Raw genomic sequence first — 23,264 nt, 5'->3', positions numbered from 1 at the left:
TGAGGAAATTCAACCTGCCACAGGAGCTGCTGAAACAGTTCTACTCAGCCGTCATCGAGTCTGTTCTGTGCACTTCAATAACTGTCTGGTTTTGTTCAGCTACAAAATCAGACATCAGAAGACTACAGAGAACGGTTCGGACTGCTGAAAGGATTATTGGTGCCCCCCTGCCTACCCTCCAAGAACTGTATACATCCAGAGTGAGGAAAAGGGCTCAGAAAATCACTCTGGATCCATCACATCCAAGCCATCTCCTTTTTGAACTTTTGCCATCTGGTCGGCGTTACAGAGCACCGAATACCAGGACAGCCAGGCACAAGAACAGTTTCTTTCCCCAGGCAATCTACCTCATGAACAGTTAATGTTCTCCCATTGTGCAATTAAAGTACAGTATGTGCAATAACCTTATACTTATTTATGACCCTAAACCCTAGTACATCCTTATTTTATATTTTATTCTATTCCTATTCCATCTATAGCACACCTGTACATACAATTTATTCTTTTTTTATATTTATGAGATTGTGTCAAAGCAACTGAACAGCATTAATTAGGAAAATAATGCTGTTCAGTCAGCATTATTTTATTCACATCTCATTTTTATTATCTGTGTGTTGTTGTTGTCTCCGTGTACTGGAAGCTTGTGACACTATAACAAATTCCTTGTATGTGCAAACATACTTGGCGATAAAGCTCTTTCTGATTCTGATTCTGATTCTAATTACGGTACTTAGTTACTTTTTATGGAAAGTAATGCATTACGTTACTTTTACGTTAATTTTAACACACTTCAGCAATAAAAAAAAAGACACACAAATGTTCGTTTAGAGTAATTTGTGCTTATTACTACGGTTGAACTGGATCATCGAAGGTCAGAAGCAAATAGAATGGGATTAAATACATAAAGGATATTTGTGATGTTTAACATTTAATTATTGCAGGTTTGCGTCATATTCTGAGTTGCGTTATTTTTATTCATTTTGAGGAATACTGAGTCTGTGTTGTTGTTTTTTGTGAGTGAGATGAATTAATGCATATTCATATTTATTTTAGAACTACAGTAACATCTTCTGATTTCTCTCAACATGGGGACAGGAGAGCTGTCAGTCAATAAATTGGAAAAAAAAGTAACTTGCGTTACTTATTTGAAAAAGTAACTCAGATATTCTGTTGTAAATTAAAAATGCGTTACTTTATTCGTTACTTGAAAAAAGTAATCTGATTACGTAACACGTTACTTGTAATGCGTTACCCCCAACACTGAACACTGGTGATAGCTGTGAAACACAATGCCGTCATCAGATCCAGTGACCTTCAGTAACTGTTGATTCTGGAAGTCTGGACAAAAATATTCCAAACCTGCAACACTTTGGGCATGTCATGTCATTGTTGTTTTCATGTTTATTAATGTTTGTTCATATAATGCAGGGAAATGTTTTTGTCTGCCAAACAACTTAAAATAAAATATTTACTTGAAATATCTCAGAGGAAGGTAATATTTCAATAATAATTGAACAATACATTCACCTGTTTACAGTATTTGACATTTTTAGGATTTAATTAATCATCAGCTTTTTATCCGCTCACAAACTCACCGTATTTCTTACATTAAGCCCAGTTTGGGTAAGTCTGGTGTAATGTAATGTTTATTGCATTTTGTTGATATCAAAAAATGGAATATATTTTCTTTCTCTTTGCTTTTTATATCAGTATGGTACATTTAAGGTAAGTTTTTAAAACAAGTTTGATAAAAAAGTAAACTAAACTAAAAGTAATCTTCAAAAGTAGTCACATTACACTGCCTAAAAATGAGTATCTTAGATTACGTTACTAACTACAGTTGTCTTCATGTAATCTGTAATTAGTAACAGACTACAATTTGTAAGTAATCTACCAAGCTCTGCATGTCTGCTTTTTAAACTTTTAGGAGTACACTAGCATATGTTTTAACTTTTATATATATACAGTGTTTATGGAGTAATGTAATGGAATTACATAATTTAATTACAAAATAAATGTAATTGTAATCAGTTACACTTACTGAGAAAAAAAATGTGTGTAATTAAATTACAGTTACTTATGAAAATGTTAACCATTACAAAGGGGGTTACGTCTGAATATTTTCACACACACAGATTTAATTGATTCTTTCATAAATTTCACTGACTGCTCTAAAATATGAGACACCAATGTTTCACTAGTTTAGGATACAGAATAGGACACATGCTTATTCGATAACGGTATTATTTCCTATTTGGGTTTATGTAGGCCTTATATGTTTTATTTCAGTAATTATGTCCCCACTGGATGCAACAAATGCCTCGTTTATAATGGGTTTTAATGTTATCATCTCGTCGCTCCGGCCGGACACGCCATCACAGTATGGTAGGGGCGTAACATTTCCGTCACACACTTGAGGAATTCGGCCAATCACAATGCACTGGATAGCTGGCCAATCACAGCACACCTCGCTTTTCAGACCGATGAGCTTTGTAAAAATCGATGCGTTTCAGAAAGGCGGGGCATAGAGGAGAAACAATAATGTACAGTATGTGGAAAATAATGTTTTTTTAACTTTAAACCGCATAAACACATTTCATTACACCAAATACACAAAATAATATTCTTTTTAGCAGCATCATATGACCCCTTTAACATTTTTTTTCCAAGGCATTGTTAGATGCCAGTGTTTCTTATAATAGCTATCCAAAGATTTGATTTCAAAAACAGTATCATAGGTATTAAACAATGATTTTAAATCTGTATTTAACCTCAAAACAAAGTAAAAAGAGGGTGTGAGGACTGGAATTGGGAACCGCTGGGCTACATCATGTGTCATTCACCGGTGAGAAAACTTTAGGACACGTCACATGTTGTCGTTATGTCACACTCGGTGCGTTCCAAACGGGATATATCGCCCTCCGAAGGGCACTTCTGAGTGAAAACAGTCATGGCCGCCATATTGAAGGGTCGTTCCAAACCGAAGTGCTCAAAACTGTTCACTTCAAAGGGCCCTTCGGAATGAAGGATTTCGAAGGGTACAACTGATGGACACTTCGGGCTCCCATGATCCTTTGCGCAGATTCTTTGCATGATGATGGCGCCTCCGTGTGTGCACGTGATGATGACGCAGAAGGGCACTTCAAGGAACAGTTGTTTGGTCCCCTACACCCTTCAACCCTTCGAAGCTCTCACTCCGGAGGGTAAACCCTTTGAAGTGATTAGGGCATAGGGATGAGCCCGAATGGAACGCAGGGACTGTTTCGAAACTCCGATGGTTCACCACTAGGGGGTGTTGATCTCAAAGTGAACCCATGAACCACTTCTGGTTGCCCAGCTAATCATGTGACATGAAAACCCACGAAATTGTACTATAAAAAATAAAGAATTCAGGGCCAGATGTTGTGGGTTAAACAAAAGATAACTTCCCTTTAACACAGATGGCTATATAGTTTTAAAAAATGTGTAAAAACATTCAGTACTTTCAACCTACAAATCACATCATACCTTAAAAATAACAAAATGAGCTTACGATAGAATTAAATCCACCTCCTTCTCCTGACTGATAACACTACTCTTGCCTGCTGGTTTTGCAGCTCTAATGAAAACAATTAATTAAAAAATGACATAAATCAATTAATTAATTAAATAATTTATTTAGTTCATTGTGTGTTAAGGGTTTGATTATACTTAAATAAAACACATAACACAATCACTAATATTTAATAGTGTGTATTATTTATTTAAAAAAATGGTATTTCTAAAAAAAAAATCATTTCCATTTGTTTTGTAAGTTTGGTCTGAGTTCTTGATGCTTTTTACGTTTTCACCAGCAGGTGTCGCCAGCATGAGCTGTTTCAAGTGTTTTTCGAAGCAATTGGTTCAATTGATTCAATGCTTCGAAAAGCTTCGTTTCTCCCATCACTATTTAAAAAAACTACAATACCGGGAAGGAAGATCGGGTTATTGATGTTTATCTGCCATTCTCGCTCTGTCTGCACAGAGTGCGTGAACACGCTAATGACGTATCCTGCCTGCGTGAACCGGGTGCGCAGAGGTATGCTAATACAACTAATATTTAATAGTGTGTATTATTTATTTAAAAAAATGGTATTTCTAAAAAAAAAATCATTTCCATTTGTTTTGTAAGTTTGGTCTGAGTTCTTGATGCTTTTTACGTTTTCACCAGCAGGTGTCGCCAGCATGAGCTGTTTCAAGTGTTTTTCGAAGCAATTGGTTCAATTGATTCAATGCTTCGAAAAGCTTCGTTTCTCCCATCACTATTTAAAAAAACTACAATACCGGGAAGGAAGATCGGGTTATTGATGTTTATCTGCCATTCTCGCTCTGTCTGCACAGAGTGCGTGAACACGCTAATGACGTATCCTGCCTGCGTGAACCGGGTGCGCAGAGGTATGCTAATACATATGTTGACAGGCAGGTAGGAAAGCCAATTAAAACTCTCGGACCGAGCTGTTTGATTGGACGAACATTTCTTGGTCCTACGCCTTCCACAGAATATATAAATACAGATAACTACATTTAGACCACTTAACTTAATGATTGCTATGGAGATGTGAAGAGACTTTCAACCAGCATAACAAAAAATGTTTTTGAAGACAATCACCTATTGCACCTGTACTCTTGTATCTTTTTGTTCCGATTTTCATATACTTTTGCTTCAAATCAAAGTTTGTAATGTTGTGATTCACCTTGTAGCTGGTTAGTTTGGTTCATGGTTTATAACTCTTTAAGAAAAGACTGTGAAAACAATTAGTGTCAAAAATACCTCAAATACTTGCACTCCGTACCACTTGCCACCACCCCAACTGACTGTTTCAACTGGAAATATGGCAACATAGGAAAGAAAACTGTTTGTCAAAATCTGTCACAAAGTCTTTAATAGTGATGGGTCAATATCACTAGGGTGCCTTTTGGTGTCCTGTACAAAAACTAATTTGCCATGATAACTTAATATAAAACTGACTATGAAAGGGTGTGGCTAAGTTTTTGTATTCATAACAAAAGCATTACTTGGCTCTTTAGATACATTTTCTAGATTTTTTTGTTTTTGTTTTGTGTAAGAGGATGCATGTTATTTTGCTATGTCCCATGTACTGCTCATTAAATTGGAATGATAGTAGAATATTGTCAAATCATAAAATGTAAAAATGTTGTTCTCCTATTGATATTTTGTTAAAGATGCTGCCATAAAATATGCCAGAAGTAATTAGAATACAGTATTTTCAAAATATGTAAGTTTAAATATACCAAATTCTCTTTAACAACCAGACTATTTAGCTAGTCAGTTTGTTATAAGCTAATATGCTAATTGAAGCTCAAAATGTCCACCCTGTTGGCCACTTAGACATGATAGGGTGGACATAGCATTCATTTGTAGTTAATATTGCTAAAAACTAAAATGAATGGGGAGGGGTATATCAATGTGATTGAGGATGTAATGATATTATTTATTATTTTTTTCGAAGTTGAATAAATGTTTCATTGTCATATTTTGTCATGCTTTGTGTTCTGCATTATGTGTCCACCCCATCATGTGCTGGTCCACCCTGTCATCTTGATAGTTTACAATAATATTTTAAATAATTCAATCATATCTATATAATTCAGTGTGTTCAATAGCTAGGTGTGGGAGCAATAACATGCAAACAAAAAACTGCATCCAAATGTGCTTATCTTGTGGCCTCCTTAGTTGAGAACCACTGGTTTAGAGACAACACCCTGATTTGATATATTCTGTGTAAGGGTTAAAGGAGGTTCATTCTCTCACTCTGATTTCTTCTCATAGGTTTTGGTAGATTCCTCTAGTTTGTTCTCCAGGTCCAGCATGAGGTCCTCTTTGCTGCGCAGACTCTGCTGGGTTAGGAGCAGCTCCTCTGAGGTGGACTTCAGCCTGAGATCAGTCAAACCCATATCTTCAGTACTTTTATCTGGCAAATCAAGTCACTTACGACTGGTAGCATAAAAAATAGCTGTGCTTACTAAATATGGAGACTGCGGAAAAGACTAAAACTCACTAATGTACAACTAACGCTACCAAGCGTTAATATCACCAAACATAAGGACTGAAGCCTTCATGCAAATCTTCCATATATACAGCTAATAAGTGACACTGACTGAGAAATGAGCAACTCACATTGCTTGTAAACTGTCTGCTGTCAAATTATTCCACAGAATCTCATTTGCTTGAAGATTCTCAGTTTCTTCTAATAGCGTTGCATCAAATTCTACATTTGCTTCTTTGGCTTCTGGTGATCTGTTGAAAAGATCTCAGTGATATTTAACATTTCTGACAAAAAATATATTTTAAATAATAAAAATATACTATTTACATTATTATTTAAAAATAAAAAGACTTTAATAGAAATTAATCACACCTATAACACATTATAATCAATTAGCATTTTTTTATTCACAAGTGTCTTACTTATGAACTTCGATGAAGTTGTCATACTCTGACAGTGGATCGATTTGGTCGATGGAAGTGTGTATTTCTTTGTGGACCTTCACTATTTCATCTGTTAACAGGCTGGTGATTTCACTGTACTCCTCCAGAATCCCCTTACTAGAATTAAAAAAAAAAAGAAAATTAAAATCATTGTTTGTATCCATTTATGAATGTACCATGTCATTGATATGAGTTAATCTACTTGGATTATTATTAACATCAGTGGTGCTTATTGAGCTCATACTTAAGGGAAGGGTTTTGAACAATCTTATAATTTTTCTGATTATGTAAAGTAAAAATCTATTATTGATCATTTTTTAAATGAACTGACAGTTCAGCTAATCAGTGGTTCTGAATATACAACTTTTCTTTAACTTTATGTCCAACATTGAAGAAACTTCTGCATGGTTGTTTGACCCACACTGAATGGTCATATATAATAGAGTGGTGCATTCTAAATCAATCCCAGAAGGCTCTTGCAAATGGTTCCTTTGTGTGGATTAACCTCCACTACAGATTACCGCAAACTCTGTGATTAAAAAACAGCTTAAGAAAAGAAAAACCCGAAAGAGACTTCTGTTCTCCGCTAATCCTCTGACAGCTATGAGATATTGGATTGGGGCTACATCATGCAGTAAGGTTTTTAGTGTAGCTGCACTAGTTGCGCAAGGTCTACAAGAAAATATTTTATTACACGTGGAGCTCCACAGCATTCACAACACCCAGACACAGTACAATCCAAAGACTACACTGCCCTCCACAGTTCAAGAGGAAGCTGTATTCTCCTGTCAATGCCTAAAAGCTTATTTGTACATATAGAAGGCAAAACTCATTTAACTACAGATATAACTATTATGTGCTTAAATTGTATACTGATATTAAATTGTGCAATACTTGCATATGGGTCAATATCACTGTAGGCTGCCTTTTTGGTGTCCTGTACATAACTCATTTGCCATGATAACTTAACATAAAAATGACTATGAAAGGGTGTGTTATATTGGGCTAAGTTTTTATATTCATAACAAAAGCATTACTTGGCTCTTTAGATACATTTTCTAGATTTTTTTTTGTAGTTTTGTGTAAGAGGATGTGTGTTATTTTGCTATGTCCCATGCACTGCTCATTAAATTTGAATGATAATAGAATATTGTCAAATCATAAAATTAAAAAAATATTATTCTATTAATATTTTGTTAAATAAGAGATTACTCAATTTGAGTGTATTGATCATTTGGTAATAAAAATGATATTTTTATAGAGTTTGTCCATGTCCCTTGAATGGTTGTCCACCCTGTCGTATTGGGGAATCCGCCTCTTTAAGAAAAGGCCATCCCCTTTAATGACATCAGGACAACAGATTTTTTGTCTCTTCAGTGGCGGGAATTTCAACGGCTGAGGTGAATAAGTTGGTGACTTTTCAAATGACAAATTTTCTTCGTGTGAGTTTGCTTTCAATGTGGATGAGGATGTAATTAATATATTATTTATTATATTATTTTTTTAATAACCCTGTTTAGGAAAGGGACATCATACCTTTCAGAAAATATCATTTGCATCTTAATATTGCAATGAAAATGTATTTAACAGTAATATATATTTCCATTACAGGGTGGACATATCTTATGGTTTATGCTTCGAATAATGGCCTATAATTATCTAAAAAAAAATGTGTGGGAGCTCAGCTAATACGTTTCTATAGTACTTGAGTGTCTACTATTTATGACACGACATAAAGCAAATAGGAAATTAAAATTAATGAGTATTGTGAGGGTTAAAAGGCACTCTATGGTGATATTGACCTTGATATTTATTTCGATTTTATATTATTTTAAGTTTTTCATGCAGGTTTTCAATTTATGAGTGTGGTGCGTGTAATTTATGCTGTAGAAAAGAATGTCTCTCCTGACTGGCTACATCACTGCATTTTTTTGAAAACACTAACAGCAGATAGCAGTCTGGCCGCATGTACACGCCACATCGTCTTCAACAGGCAGAGCTACAGAAAAGACTGAAATCATCACTGTATAAAATATTTAGAGTAGGACTGCCATTCACCTAGGAGGGCTTTTGTGTCATGACAATGCAGTTTGCAAGGTGGACCATTGACATGTTTAAATATATACTTTCATAAGGGCAAAAATGGGCATAAAAGCACCAAAGCCTTCAGTAAATGTGTGTCCTTGAACTTCAAGAGGTACTGTATCCCATTAATGGCCCCTTGTTTCCAGACAGGTCTGCTCATTAGTAATTGAACTCAGCCTGCATTCTCCCTACCTCAACAAAAAATGCACACAGCAAAAGCCCTTGTCTCCTGAGACAGTGAAGTTTGTTAAATTCTTGAGCTGAACACTTCAGTAAGAGGCAAATGAACACAACTGATCATGTTACATTATAATGCAAAAAGCGACACTGTAATTTCATTTTACATCATATAACGGGTTAGGAACAGTCATTAACTAGCAATGGAATGCAGACAATTCTGTTTGGATCTACAATAATAATAATAATAAAAAATGACCTTTATACCCAAAATATGTATAACATATCATTCTTTAATATAATTTAAAGGCAGCGGTCAAAGCATTTTGTACAACTTCAGTGCAAAACAAATTTGGACTTGGAAAAAAACTAACAAAAAAATAATCTTGTTGCGTCAACTCGTGCAACTACAGAAAGCAAAAAAGTTACTGTATTGCAACATATACAAATTAAATAATATACACGGTCCATGCATTTATGCACAGCCTCTATAGCTAAATTCATGAATGTGTATATGGGAGAGAATGTAAGAGTGTGTGTGTTTATGTAGAGTGTGGCTCAAGCCATCAGTGCGTCACAGTCCAGGTTTGGAGTTGATGTCCAACTTTCATGAACGACAGCTGTTCCCTCAGCCCGATTTGAAGAGCAGAATGGCCACTTGACCCAAGTAAAAGTAGATGAAATGCTTAGTTTCGTGCGTCACATAACTGCCAAAGTTCCGTCCCACAATACAATGCCATGTCGGATTATACTTCTTATCGAACTCCTGTTGACAAGCAAGAACAGTAATTTATACTTTTACTAGGAGCAACAGTATTCTAGAAGGCCTGGGCTACATCAACAGTGTATAGTACCATATTAATGCATTTACATACTTTATGATGTGCATATTGCAAATGCATTAAAATAGTGTGCACTCTTCATTAAAAAGTAATGTTATATAATACATTTGGGGGGTGGGGCCAATGAAACATTTAGCTGAGCATTAGTTTCAAAGTATTGAAGTGTATTACAAAGTCAAAGTTAATCTATTTTTGTTTAAGGTATTTTTGTTTCTATATCATTTAAATAAAAATTTGCTGAAATTTCTCTCACTCTCAGGCCATCCAAGATGTAGACGAGTTTTTTTTTTTCTCATTGGAACAGATTTGGATAAATATAGTATTACATCACTTGCTCACCAATGGATCCTACGCAGTGAATGGGTGCCGTCAGAATGAGTCCAAACAGTTGATAAACATCACAATTCACAAAGAAATCCTCACGAATCCAGATGATCAATTAACATCATGTCAAGTGGAAAGCTGCATCTTTTTAAGAAACAAATGCATCATTAAGGTGTTTTAACTTTAAACCGTCACTTCTGTCCAAAATACAAGTCCATAATCAATAATACTGCTTCCTCCAGTGGAAAAATGGTTCCCCTGTTGTCCTCTCACGTGATAATCCACCTACATAATTGTTTAGAATGGTTTTTACTTGTTAACAGTGCTGTGTATATTTCTCTCCTAAATCAGATGAGATGACTTTTCACTGGAGAAAGCAATATTATGGATAAAGGACTCATATTTAGCCAGAAGCAAATATCTAAAGTTAATGATGTTTATTACAAGCACGTAGCTTTAAGCTTTACGAGTCATTAATTGATGGACTGGAGTCGTGTAGATTATTGTGATGTTTTTATCAGCTGTTTGGATCTCATTCTGACGGCACCCATTCACCGTGAGCATGTAAAGTAATGCTAAATTTCTTCAAATCTGTTCTGATGAGAAAAACTCATCTCCATCTTGGATAGCCTGAGGGTGAATACATTTTCAGCAAATTTACATTTTTGGGTGAACTATTCATGCTGAATCTTTGTAAGAATGAGGATGAAGTAGGAAATGATGTTTTAAAAATAAAGTACTGTTGAAGTCTTTGGAGGTGTCAATCATAAATATTCTGTGGATGGGTGACCTTTTTGATATATGCTGCAATGTCCTTCTCAATGTTGTACTTCTCCATGGCCTGCGTGGCACAATCCACTGCATCCTGCTGCATGTCCTCAGACATATCAGCGTTCTTTATTACTGCCTTCCTGTCAGTCATGATGGCTGTGAATATGAAGAGAAAAGGCAAAGGGGATTCACTGACCGTCTGGTATACAGTCATATGAACAATGAAGAACCTTGATCATGAAGCTGAATTAGCTACTTAAAGCTTTCTTGTTTAACAGTGCTACTATCACCACACAGAAAAAGTTATGACTGGAAAAGGTATTTAAACATCAGAAAAAGGACACCTTCACCTTAAAGGATTGCATTTCTCATTTTAAAATCATGAAAAGGTCAATTTTTTTAAGTTGACAATGGCAAAAATAAAATCTCAATAAAAACGTAATTGCATTCGAAAAGTTTGAAATATTTGCACACAGCCATCACTTACAAAAAAAAAGGGCCTGGCTCACTATAATCGCTTGTCAGTTCTTTTAATGGCAAATTCGGATGTAAATGGTCTGCTCTGGGACCTGTCTGAGTTTACGGAGTCATATACCTTTCCAATCAGCTTATTAAGGAACTAGTGCATCTACTAAAAAGGAAACGTGCAGTCATGATTTGACAAAAAGGAGGCCACCTCAATCAGCTCCCTCTGCAAAAGACTCCCAGTGTTGGGCCCAGGAGAGGGAGAAGGTTGATGAAATCAATTCAGTGAGGAGGATGTATGAGAAAGTGCAGAAATCAGATTTTTATCCAGCTCGATTTACTGACATGAAACTAAACCAAGGACAACCGCATATGCAACAGAGAGGTCATCTACATCAGAGACATTTCAAATCATTTGCATTCAGTAAACTGACATTTAGAATTAGAGATTGACCGATATCGTTTGGTATGACTCATAACTATAGGTTATTCTGAAGCTGAAATGTGTTGTTTTCTCCTATCCTTGCTTAGTATGCAGACAACACTAAAACCACTTGTAGTTTAATTTCCCGTTTATTTTAGTAAACCGCAGTTTATCTATCAAAACATGCCAGCGCAGCAAAATTGGCTCAACCAATTGCATAAGTTTGGGGCGGGAAGATTTGTGTGTTATTGTTTCAATAACAGACAGTTGAAAAAATTGGTCAAGTAACCAATTTAATTTGATTTCTGCTTTTTGGGAAATGTTTTTTTAATTAAATTATTAATTAATTAAATATGTACAATAACAATGATCACAGCAGTTATTTTGAAGCTGAAGTGTGTTTTTTTTTTTTTGCTCCTGCCCTTGCTTAGTATGCAAATTAAACTAAAAGCCATTTGTAGGTAGGGATGCTCTGATCCGCCTTTTTCGCCTCCGATACGATACCGATACCTAGGGTTCGGCCGATACTAAGGACTTAAATATTCATATGTAGCTCACATTAAGCTATCGTATGGCTTCAGAAGTAACACAGAATAATTCGCACAATCAGAAAAAAATATATAAAAATCTCGGATTTGGATCGGCCCTCTCTACGAAATCCTCCGACATTCTTCTTTACAAATCCTCGTTTTGTACTTCTAATAAGTGACCGGTGTTTTGTTTTGATCTCTCCGCTGCGCTTCCGCGTTCGTCACTTCTGAGCAGCACATGCACAACGCTGACCTCATACGTCATTCCCCCGGAGCTGCTTCCGTGTAGGACTGTTGGCGCAAGCTACATTAAAGTGATTATTACGTTTTGAATATAGATATTTTTCTTACAAAAACGCATCGATTAGCTACAGGAGGTCTTTGTTCACCCCCCGGAGCCGTGTGAGGCACTTTTTTTTTTATGGATGGGTGCTTTTTATTTAAAGAAGAAAGTCATATACACCTAGGATGACTTGAGGTGAGTAATTTGTGGGCTAATTTTCATTTTTGGGTGAACTAACCCTTTAATTTCCCTGAAAACTTTAAATAATGTGGCACAATAAAAACATCCCAAAAAAATTGGCTCGACCATTCACATAAGTTTAGGGCGGGACTATTTGCTTGACTAGCCAATGGCACATGGAGGTGTGTTTGAAAAATGGGTCACTTTAAATGTCATTAAATTATATAAATACATTTTTTTTTATTTAAAATGTATAATTAAAATTTAATTATGATAAAAAAACGGTTGATATATTAAAATTTGTATAATAATCATTATTTCACTGCCCGCATTTTATTTCATCCCACAATGCACCAGGGCCCGTCTGGACTCAGAATCCCACATCCTCAGGCCAAAGGTATTGATTCCTGTGAGGTATTATCCTATTTGTTTACCACACTATATGTAACTTATATGTTTATATGTAACTTACTGGTTACTAAACATTATGTTCACTGCCTTAAATAGTGTTCACATTTGGAATCAACCAAGCATAATTTCATAACGTCTTCTCATAAATTCATATTTCAACGTACTAATCTACAGCTACATGTAAAGACAATGTGTTGCTTTGTGTGCCAACAAACTTGTTTAATTTACTATGCAATGACCTCAAAATCTTCCATAGACACGCATATTTGAATGTTTACTGTATCAGTCACACTGCAAGTTCATTTCTAGAAAAATGAAGTAAAGAAAACAAAACACTTTAATTGAACAGTTGATCTTTATTTAAAGAAGGGAGAGAGAGAAAACACACTACAATCTAGAAATATAAAGTAGCCAATTGTGGGGGGAAAGAAACACCACTGCCAACACAGCAAATGCCAACAAGTGTTATTTGAAAAGTGATTTTTGAAACCCTAAATAAACTACAACATCCCCCTGAAAATGTGCCTATGATCCCACCCTCCCACGAATTCGCCCCTATTTACCACGCTCCTCATGCCGATTCCATCCAGCCTTCTGGTTCCTTGCTCTGCTTCTTTTTATACCAAAAAACAAATCTCGCAAAAATAAAACAGGCACCTGGATCCCTTCTGCGCGCATCAATGGGGCTCCACGGAAAAAGAAAAAAATGAATTTGGTTCTAGAGAAGCCAATTACGTTGTGGTTTGGTGGGGGGGATGCGGGGCTGGGGTTGGGATCCCCTCCTATGGTTCCCGTTCCCGGTAAATTGATCCCGCTCCATGTATGTATCCATCCTTATCCTAATCCTAATCCTGCTCCTGATCCTGAACTGATCCAATGATCCGGCTCCAAGGATCGGGACACAGTGAGCCCCTCCTCCAATCCAAACCTTTGAATACCAGCAAAATCAAAGAGAGGGAGGTAACAAGTTAGAATCACAGCTAAATGAAGAGCTTCTATTATTGAAAGCTTCTATAAATTTATCATAGGAGCGGTATTTTTTTTTTTTTGTGTAAATGACAAAAAGGATACCAGACTATGATATGCTCTCGGAAGAGGTTTAGAGCACCACCTAAACGCATTAAATTGTGCTTATTCATTGGAAAAACAAGCAAATCTAACCTAGAAAAAAAAAAGACACTTCCTCTTGACAAATACACAATTTACATGAGAACAACTGCACATGGCAAGCCTTTATCTTGTCTAATGATATATCTACATGAGAGTTCAATAGTGGCCTATTCCCAGCACATTTTGGACAACAGGCAAAAATGTTTTTGTATTTAAAAACGAAACACCCAAAAAAATAAAAAAAACAATGCTGTCTTAATGTACGTACAAGCATCGCAACATCCAGACAGTACACATGCATGCTTAGCAGCAATGACCAGTGAGAAAAGGTAAATTAAACAGGGAAGGGGAGTGTTGTGAAGGGAGGAAGAATGGCAAAGCAAAACTAATGTGTTACTGAACTAAGAAAATCCAGAGTACTGGAAGTCGACTGTTTTTTGAAGTTGACTAAAGCCGCTTGCCGTCATACCATTGCCTCCTTAAATGAAATGCCTGCTCCTCCTCCTCCAAATATCCTAATATGAATGAACTGTGCTTCAAAATCCTTTATTCCAAAGCTTTCTTTAATCCTGCTCTTCTGTTGTCTATAGAAAGACATGAAAAGGTAAAAGTATAACAGTTTTTCAACGAAAAAAGAATCCCACCCCAAAAAAGCCAGTAACGAAGCATCATTAACAAAATAAAACAGTAGCAAATTAATTAGTCACACACACAACTATTTAAAGCATTTCAACATGTCCCTTGTCAAACATATAGTACAAGGGATGAGTATGAAGAAAAAAAAAAAAAAAGGATTGACGGGAAAGAAAGGAGAGAAAGGAGAACATCTACTTAGCTACACATAGCTGTCATTAGCAGAATGACAGTCAAATAAAAAATAAAAACAATTAACAAACCAAAGATGAAAGAAAGCAAACTGGGGAAAAGTGGAGAGACAAAAGTCAAAAGAGCAATGAAGTACAACAGTGGGTCCAATAGAGGACGACACAGCGTGTATATGATTGTGGCCAGCCAGCTAGCTGGGATGTGGATGTTTAGGTGCGGGAACGGGAGCGGCTGTGGCGGGGCGAGTAACGCGGCGATCCTCGGCTGCGGCGTGGAGAGTAGCTGCGACTGCGGCTGTTGCTCCGGCTGCGACTCCTGCTGCGGCTGCGAGAGCGCCCGTAACTGGGGCTGCGCGGGCCATCCACCTTTACGCGAATGTAAGCCGTCTCTCCCTGAGGAACATAACGGGACACTTTCTAACAAAGAACTACCAGATCTCAGGTTACTCCTAATTCATGACTCACTTGGCAAATCTAAAACAGATACATTTTTTTTTTTTTTAGATTTAGCACTACACCAAATTACACATCCTTCCAGATGTGGCCCACTGATAAAATCACTTACATTCAAAAGAGCCATTCCATGGATCCTCCTAGTCCATGTGGCTCCATCATGGGTCTCTGACATCAAGCTTACCTTGATATTCCCAAATCCTTAAGCTATGCCCTGTCCTGTCCAATGGCGGTCTACGTTTACAAACTCACACCTACCTCATGTGACCGGAACTTAGTGTTATCCAGCTTTCGAACGGCGTAGGTCATGTCTTCTTTGCGCACAAACTCCACAACGCCAGTGCCGTCCCGGAAAACGTCAGCATAACATACATCACCTGCTTCACGCATGTGATCCTTAAGGTCCTGCCAGCTGCCACTAGGAGGAAGTCCTGGACAGAAAAAAATCGTAACCATTACATAAGTAGATCCTTCTCTTAATGAACAGCACAAGAATCATTACGCCAACAAGTGACCATTTCAAGGAAGCAGTAGGTTTTGCATACCCAGGTTAATTTGTGGGTACTTTTGCCAATAGCTACGGGAGCTTTCCTGAAGTGCAAAAGCTTTTTATGATATCGCACCATTTAAAGATAGTAAATGCATGCATAATAGTTTCGGCAATTAAATTTATATTTATTTTACATCATATTTACTAAAATAATTAGATATTTGAACTTAATAAACGTAAAAAATAAACAGATTTATGCTTTCCTGATTCTGAAAATTGCAATTCCGCAAATAAAAATGTGAGGAAAAACACAAAGTAAACACTGTAATCTGGTTAGTCGGTGTGCTTTTTTCCCCTCAAGTAAGCACCAGGTAACGCTAATATCACATACAATAAAGGCACAGTGAATATGATATGTATATGACAGCTGCCAAACAGAAAAAGAAAAAACACTAAACATTAAAGAATACTAAAGGCTGGACTACACTACACAACTTTAATAATCAGAACAGATTTTAAAATACCAGGCATCATACACTTGCCAACTTTTTAAATGATTCTAGTGAGAAAAAAAATGGACATCAAACTAAATGACTGAGGATCACAGAAAACAACAAACTCATGCAGAAATGTAACCTCCCTGCTAGGAGACACATGACAAATGAAAATAATTACTAAAATTAGCTTAAAATATAAAACATGTTGTCCTCCAACTTGATGGAATCATAGTTTGAAGTAAGGCTGGGCGATATAGCTAAAAAAAATGTATCAACGATATAATGTTTTATATCGTTTGGTATCGATAATTATTGACATTTTTAATAACCTTTTTAAAAACAAAGAGCAATAGAATTTTTTTTAAATTTAACCACTGTATTTTTAAATCAACCCAATTTATTGAGACAAACAAATATTTTTTGTTTTAACAGTCAAACACACAATAAAAATGAAACAAATATCTAATTTCTAATGTTTTATATGCAGATTAAACTTAATGAAACTTTTGGCTTGTCTCCCGAGGCTACAGGAGGGCACAATAGGCAAAATAATGCAGCACATTTAAAGGGGTCATATGTCTATAAAAAAACCTGCATTACGTCTAAATTAACTCATATAAATCAAATATAATTTCGTAAATTGCATAAACAACTATGAACAAAACAGCATCATATATTTATGCATTGCTTAATACAAGAGCTGAATCGCCCATCACGCAGATTGTATTTAAAAACATAAGAGACGCAGTGAAAAGGAATAAAACTCCACAAATTCGCGATGTGTTTTCTAAAAGTTTATATCGTGCACTATATCGAACATTTTTATATCGTTATCGAAGAACGTGTACCGTCGATAAATATCGATACCGTTTTATCGCCCAGGCCTAGTCTGAAGCTAAAAAAATAAAATAAAATGTTGGGAGTCTGTGCACATCCATACACTGTTATGTGTGAAAGGACCCTATGTTTTATGACAAAGATGCGAGACACTATGGCTTTCCACTCACCTGACACTATGACCCTGTACTCTGAACGCCTGGATGGAGGGCCATATCTGCCTCTGGGAGCTCCAACTCCACCACCTCCACCTCCACCTCTTCCACCTCCCCTGCCACTCCTTGGGAACTCCACTCGAAGACGATAGCCATCATAGTCATAGCCATCTCGTCCATACACAGCATCCTCTGCATCTCTGCAGACATAGAAAATAATGAGTGGTGAACGATAAAATAATCCTCATGGTTTGCGCATGCGCAGAATTTTATACTCTCAATCTAAACATGGTACAATTGTATTTACAAAATTAGAGCATTTCATTAAAATATACTGCATACTTAAGAGTTTTGTATACTTCTCGGAATTTTAGTTTAGCTGATATAAGTTAGCTTAGATACGTTAACGTTACTTAAACTTCCCAACTTCCGTGTTATGACCTAGCTGACGGATTTCAGCGCCTCATATTAGCATTTAATTTAAAAGACTAGTATTTGCGTATAAAACACGTATTTATATCATGTAATAAGTTAAGAGAGATAACATCGACTTCTTGTGTATTCGTTAGCAACACATAAGCATGTAGCTTCAGGCTAGGCTTGGTTTGTTTGCGTGTTTACCTCGGGTCCTCGAACTCCACGAATGCAAACGGCGGACCTCCTCTTCTGTTTTTAAGGTCGATATCCCGAATGGCTCCGTATTTATAAAACACATCCTCTACGTCCTTGGTGCGAATATCGGGGGGTAAATTACCTACGTAAATCCGACAGTCGTTGTTCCCTGCAGGCCCTCGAATTACACTGCCAGACATTTTCAACCAGAAGTTACGCAAACGACGTTGAGAATTTGTGACGATTCGTCAGGTGACAACAAAAAAATCCGTTAGCACTGCTGTATCTATATACGTTTACCAACCAATGCTACTGGTTATATTCAAAACCTTTATTTCTCAAAGAAAAAAAACCCCCCGATCCCTCCCAATATGGCGCTGTCCCTTTTTCCCTCAACACACGTTCGCGACTGCGCGGAGGGATACGTGCTGGGCAGTACTGCGGCAGCTGAGCTTTCATGAGTTATTAAATTGAAACTGTTTTTTTATTTTGCTGATAATGTTGTTTTAAACCTGTATGACTTTTTCTTCGTCTGTTAGGCAGAATGTGAGGGACTTGCAGCCTCAGTTACACTTTCATTCTGAAATGGTCTCTTTAAAATTATTGAAGGGTCATTGAGACTGTCATAGTGCCTTAACATCTTTTTTTTTCTGTCACACTAATTTTAAAAAACGATGATATCGTGTAACATGTCCCTTTTAAAAATGGCATTAGTCATTTGGTGCAATTTTAATGCATCAATCCAGTATGCAGTATCTACTACCCATCTAGATATGTAGTATAGTGAGCTATTATTTTGCTTGATATCAATTCCGTGTGAATGGTGGAAATACAGCACTTTCACTTAGTTCCTGGCACATTTGGTTTTAAGTTCAATTGTAAAACAAACAATTAAGGCAGTTTTATATATATATATATATATATATATATAAACATCAGGTTTTCACATTAGAAATTCATACAACTGAAAATAATTCTCACATGGCATCATTCCTGGATCTCTATACAAACCCATTTTAAAGTCAACACTCATCAACCCAAACATTTAGAGAAATTATTGTAATATGTCAATAAACAAGAATGTTTTATATACATTTTTTTAATCTTGCGTTTTACTTTTGTTGCAACTATGATTCCCTTGAAAAACAAACCACAATATGCCTACTAATTCCTCACAAATCTAAATGAAACTGAGATCATGACCCAGTGTTACAGTGTTAAAACAAGACATGCAGTGGACAAAGAGAGAAACCAAATTTCACACTGCACTTTTATTCACACTGCAGAATCAATCATTTCACTCATTCATTGTTCAGTACAGCTGCCTTCGTAAATTTAAGCATATAATCCGGATTTCATATCAGTTATTTTTCATCCAATGACAGTTAGACTATTGGTCTAATAAATAAAATGTAAATGTACACCACACACATCATCTCTTAATGAATCAGTGTGTTTTTTGAACATGCTACACAAATGCAGCCATTAGTGTGTATGCATCAAACAAGCCGTGGTTTCTTAGTCACTTTTGGCTTGTTTATCTGCTCGCCTTTTCTTAGCTTCACTCACAATTTTCAGTAGCGAGAGCACAATAGGTACACACATGGGTAGGAAAAGAGGAATATAGATGGCGAATTTCTGATCGTCTGGAAAATAAAGAAGATGCAAAAGAGAGGGGTCGAAAAAGGCCCTCTCTGAAGCCAAAATGGCCTCCCTGCTGTACTGAAGCGCAAAGGCCAGGTTCCCAGCCTCTAACTCGGCGACAGCAGACTGGAGCGACGTCACTGCACTGGAAACCTGTGCGAGAAATAATAGCAAAAGTGTGCATTTTACAATTCCTACTGTTCAGAACAAAATGTTACAGTGGAACTATTTCATTATGTGATGAACTATGAACATCTGGACCTCCCACCTGCTGTGCGATGTTGTCATTGATGACGATGTTTCCAATCTGGTCGAGGAGCTGAGCCAGCGAGGTGATGGTGGTGCTGGCGGTGGCGATGTTCTCCACACTGCGGCTCCACAGGAGTCGGTCCAGCTCCCAATCAGCCAGTCCAGCGCTGCCTGGGCTCTGCAGCACAAAGCCTGTGGGAGGATGAGTATGCTGCACGCCCAGCATGAGCCTAGAAACAAAATTATAAAGAAAGTGAAATAAAAAAACTTTCACCTGGGCAAACCAGGTATTTTTACCTACATTTGTGAAAGTACTAACCGTAACTGTGCCAAAAACACACCCATCACTTTAGCCATATTAATGTTGATATCTACAGGAGGTTCAGCTTCAGGTCCGTACATTTCATTCACATTGTACACCTGGGGACACAAATGACAGATAAAAGACATATTCCCGTTTGCAACATCCAGCACATTCACATCATTTCATATAATTCACAATATTTAAAGAAATTTAAAAAACAGGAAGGGGGCAAAAACCTTTTCACACCACTGTATCATGAAAATCTGACGAGCACAGAACACTCGAGTCCCAGCCTCAGAGGAGACAAGAGAGCAGTGGATTTATTCATTCATTTACTGTATATTACGCTGCTGCCACAAAGATTAAGGAAGTGAATATATCTGGACAGTACCATAATGCCGCCCCAACGAGGGCTGTGGAAGGCGTTAGAGGGCACCTCCCGTTTGCTGTGGTCTCTGATGAAAAGAGGAGAGTGGTGGGAATCTGGCACATATAGCAGGAAGTTCAAGACAGGGTTAGAGGAAGCTGCATTGGAACCTGTGTGAAAGAATACCAGAATGTGTAAATCTACATGAGCATTCATTAAAAGCAGATCACATCAGTTATAGCTCAAATCTCACCTAGTCTGGCCTCAACAGGGTTGATAACATGTGACAGGCTGTCTGCACTGAGTGTATATGCTGACACACTGTTGTCAAATCGAGGATTCACACCCAGAACGACATAATACAGAATCTGAAAAGAACAAACACACAAGTGACAAATAGAAGAGGAGAACTTTAGGTGGGCAGTATTTACTATATCAAAAATGAGAATTACAAATTATTATTTACAAGATATAAATATACATAATGATAGTAATATTTGTTCAATGTTTGCTCAATGGAACTCAGTGGAAAGCTGTTGATATATTAAATAACCACACAGTAATACCAATTTATCAAATTAAATTTATATAAATTCCAATTAAATTAAAGTAATTAAATTAAAGGAAACCAAAACAAAATCTGGCATTAGTGAGCAACTTCATATTTAATGTGACATGTGTAAAGAATATAAATATAAAAAGAAAATAGATATATATATAAAAAATATATATTATAAACTATTAAAATTCTGACTCTAAATGCTGACTGAATGAGTCTTAATGTTGTAAAATATCCTCATGCACCACTCCAGGTTTCTTCATTTCTCTTGTGTAAAAACACAAAGCAGCTCTACTAGCTGTGCAAATGTATCTGTTGTTGTATAAACAGTACAGCAAATTCTCTACGAGTTAACACATTTGTAATCGTTGCAAGGTACAGAATATTCCGTCATCCCTGTGAAGAGTCACATTTGTTAGAGACCACACAAACTACAATGTAATTGTTCTTAGGCACCTGAGAGTCCACTGAAAAGTTGGCTATAGGGGCAAGTTTGTTCAATAAAGGCTGAATGCAGCTTTGAACGGCGCCTTCGATATCCCAGTGAAGACTGTGTGACCTTGGGTCTGGGTTGAGCAGACTGAATGTGATCTCGTAGCCTAAGAGAGGCCGAAATTAGATTAAGATAATTAAATGAGTATGCTATTGAGAATACAAGCCAAAATGAGGTATAATACTCACCGGGACTGGATTTGATGGCCCTCATGCTGTCTGCCATACTCTCCTTAGTCACTTTGGCCATGCGGACACGGTTGCTCAGAGCAGCTACTATATCCTGGTGACTAAAGGACATGGTGCTTACCACCTGCTCCACCTTCACGTCCAGATTTGATAGGACTTCCTTCAGACTCCAAGAACTTTTAAAGGGAGGAGAACGTAGCAGCGCAGTGCGCCGTTGCCCCACGTACACTTTCACATCCTGAAAGTAAACAGCCAGAATGAGCTTCAGAAGTGATTTCAGTATGTAAAAATACAGAAATGCTCTGAATCTTACCTCTGGCAGAAGGGCGGCGGTCTCGGGGATCACATATACAACCACAGACCCACAAGAACTCTCAGAGAGCATGTGTAAGGATAGATCTGCCTCTGTGGAGGGAGAAGTAAGCAACTCAGGGATAGAAACTCCATAGTACCAATAGAAAAATGAATTCACATTTAAAAATGAGTGATGTGCCAAAAAGAAAATCGAAGAAACCCAAAACCAAAATAGCTAATTTTAAATTAGCTTTTGTTTGGAGTAACTCAACAAATACAATTACTATTTATTATAATAATACTTTTTTATTTTATTTTATCTATATTTCAGGGACAATACACATTAATAATGCACATAATCAATGTAAAATGTGCCAAATTTAGCCACAATGGCCAATTTCCACCTGTAGTGCCTGGGCAAGTAATTGGAAAAAGTAAAAAGATCTCAGTGCTTACACTAAAATCCATATACATGTTCACAATTTCACAACAACAACCATTAAAAATTTTTTTCTTTTAAAAGTTACCACAATAACGAATTAGTTCTAACTATTTAGTTCTGTTGGGAGTCTATTCAAGTTTTAAGGGTTCCTCTGAAAGCAAATGATAATGGATAAGAAGAAGAATATTTAATGCATAAGTGATTGCAATTGTTCTTCCGTCAGTGGGAATTACTACAATTAAAATATTCTATAATCTGTCAGTATAGTCAATATATCCTCATTAAAATTAGACATAACTGAACTGGTATTAATAAATAATTAAATAGCTGATTAAAGGGGTCATAAGATGCGATTTAAATTTTTCCTTTCTCTTTGGAGTGTTACAAGCTCTTGGTGCATAAAGAAGATCTGTAAAGTTGCAAAGACTAAAGTCTCAAATCCAAAGAGATATTCTTTATAAAAGTTAAGAGTCAACCACGCCTACCTAAAACGGCTCGTTCTAACACGCCCCCACATGTCTACGACATGATGTGGGAAGATTTGCATAACACCACCCAAATGATCGGCTTTCACCGTGGACGAAGCGGAGTCCAGCCCGGGGTCGTCACATGTGGTTACCGCAAGCCCTCCCGCCGCCGCTCACTCTAGGCCACCGTGTGTGACACCGTGTGTTTTGTTGTGAAAGCGAAACTACTTTTTTTGGTCTTCCAAAATAGGACACGACTAGAAATCAGTGGTTAAGTTGTATTTACAACACTGTTCCAGAACAGTTTAACCCAAATAT

The 23,264-nt window shown here is 36.8% G+C and overlaps 4 protein-coding genes across 6 annotated transcripts in view; all 4 read right to left on the bottom strand.

Moving 5' to 3' along the window:
* Nucleotides 1-5,766: 5,766 nt before the first annotated feature.
* Nucleotides 5,767-8,028, bottom strand: LOC107661783 (tyrosine-protein kinase Fer-like). Its single transcript, XM_016451551.1, has 4 exons — nt 8,006-8,028; nt 6,449-6,586; nt 6,158-6,277; nt 5,767-5,914 (listed from the first exon to the last, which is right to left on the bottom strand). Exons 1-4 carry the CDS (start codon nt 8,026-8,028, stop codon nt 5,788-5,790), a joined length of 408 nt encoding a protein of 135 aa, XP_016307037.1. The 3' UTR covers nt 5,767-5,787.
* Nucleotides 8,029-9,168: 1,140 nt separating this feature from the next.
* dynll2b (dynein, light chain, LC8-type 2b) lies at nt 9,169-10,848 on the bottom strand. Its single transcript, XM_016451516.1, has 2 exons — nt 10,688-10,848; nt 9,169-9,497 (listed from the first exon to the last, which is right to left on the bottom strand). Exons 1-2 carry the CDS (start codon nt 10,817-10,819, stop codon nt 9,360-9,362), a joined length of 270 nt encoding a protein of 89 aa, XP_016307002.1. The 5' UTR covers nt 10,820-10,848; the 3' UTR covers nt 9,169-9,359.
* Nucleotides 10,849-13,308: 2,460 nt separating this feature from the next.
* Nucleotides 13,309-18,355, bottom strand: LOC107661749 (serine/arginine-rich splicing factor 1B-like). 2 transcript variants are annotated; one of them, XR_001631139.1, is made up of 5 exons: nt 17,949-18,355; nt 17,343-17,527; nt 15,607-15,779; nt 14,541-15,288; nt 13,309-13,889 (listed from the first exon to the last, which is right to left on the bottom strand). XR_001631139.1 is itself a non-coding variant. In XM_016451515.1 (4 exons), the coding sequence occupies exons 1-4, from the start codon at nt 18,137-18,139 to the stop codon at nt 15,106-15,108; spliced, it is 732 nt and encodes a 243-aa protein (XP_016307001.1). In that variant the 5' UTR covers nt 18,140-18,355; the 3' UTR covers nt 14,275-15,105. The 2 variants fall into 2 exon arrangements, 1 of the variants encoding a protein (XP_016307001.1); XM_016451515.1 differs by lacking the exon at nt 13,309-13,889 and having other exon boundaries at nt 14,275-15,288.
* Nucleotides 18,356-19,204: 849 nt separating this feature from the next.
* The window catches only part of LOC107661745 (GPI transamidase component PIG-S-like), a 5,822-nt gene continuing 1,762 nt past the window's right edge, over nt 19,205-23,264 (bottom strand). For both annotated transcript variants that reach the window (XM_016451511.1, XM_016451512.1), the window contains exons 5-12: nt 22,057-22,148; nt 21,744-21,981; nt 21,519-21,661; nt 20,757-20,871; nt 20,528-20,673; nt 20,152-20,252; nt 19,852-20,062; nt 19,205-19,736 (exon numbers count right to left, since the gene is read on the bottom strand). In XM_016451511.1, the coding sequence (XP_016306997.1) occupies nt 19,458-19,736; nt 19,852-20,062; nt 20,152-20,252; nt 20,528-20,673; nt 20,757-20,871; nt 21,519-21,661; nt 21,744-21,981; nt 22,057-22,148 (1,325 nt within the window). In that variant the 3' untranslated portion in view covers nt 19,205-19,457. The remainder of the gene's footprint in view (nt 19,737-19,851; nt 20,063-20,151; nt 20,253-20,527; nt 20,674-20,756; nt 20,872-21,518; nt 21,662-21,743; nt 21,982-22,056; nt 22,149-23,264) is intronic.

This window comes from Sinocyclocheilus anshuiensis, unplaced genomic scaffold, assembly GCF_001515605.1.
Source record: "Sinocyclocheilus anshuiensis isolate Anshui unplaced genomic scaffold, SAMN03320099.WGS_v1.1 scaffold207, whole genome shotgun sequence".
Lineage (NCBI taxonomy): Eukaryota > Metazoa > Chordata > Actinopteri > Cypriniformes > Cyprinidae > Sinocyclocheilus > Sinocyclocheilus anshuiensis.
Note: the sequence above shows the minus strand (reverse complement) of the source record. Positions and strands in the feature narration are given on the sequence as shown.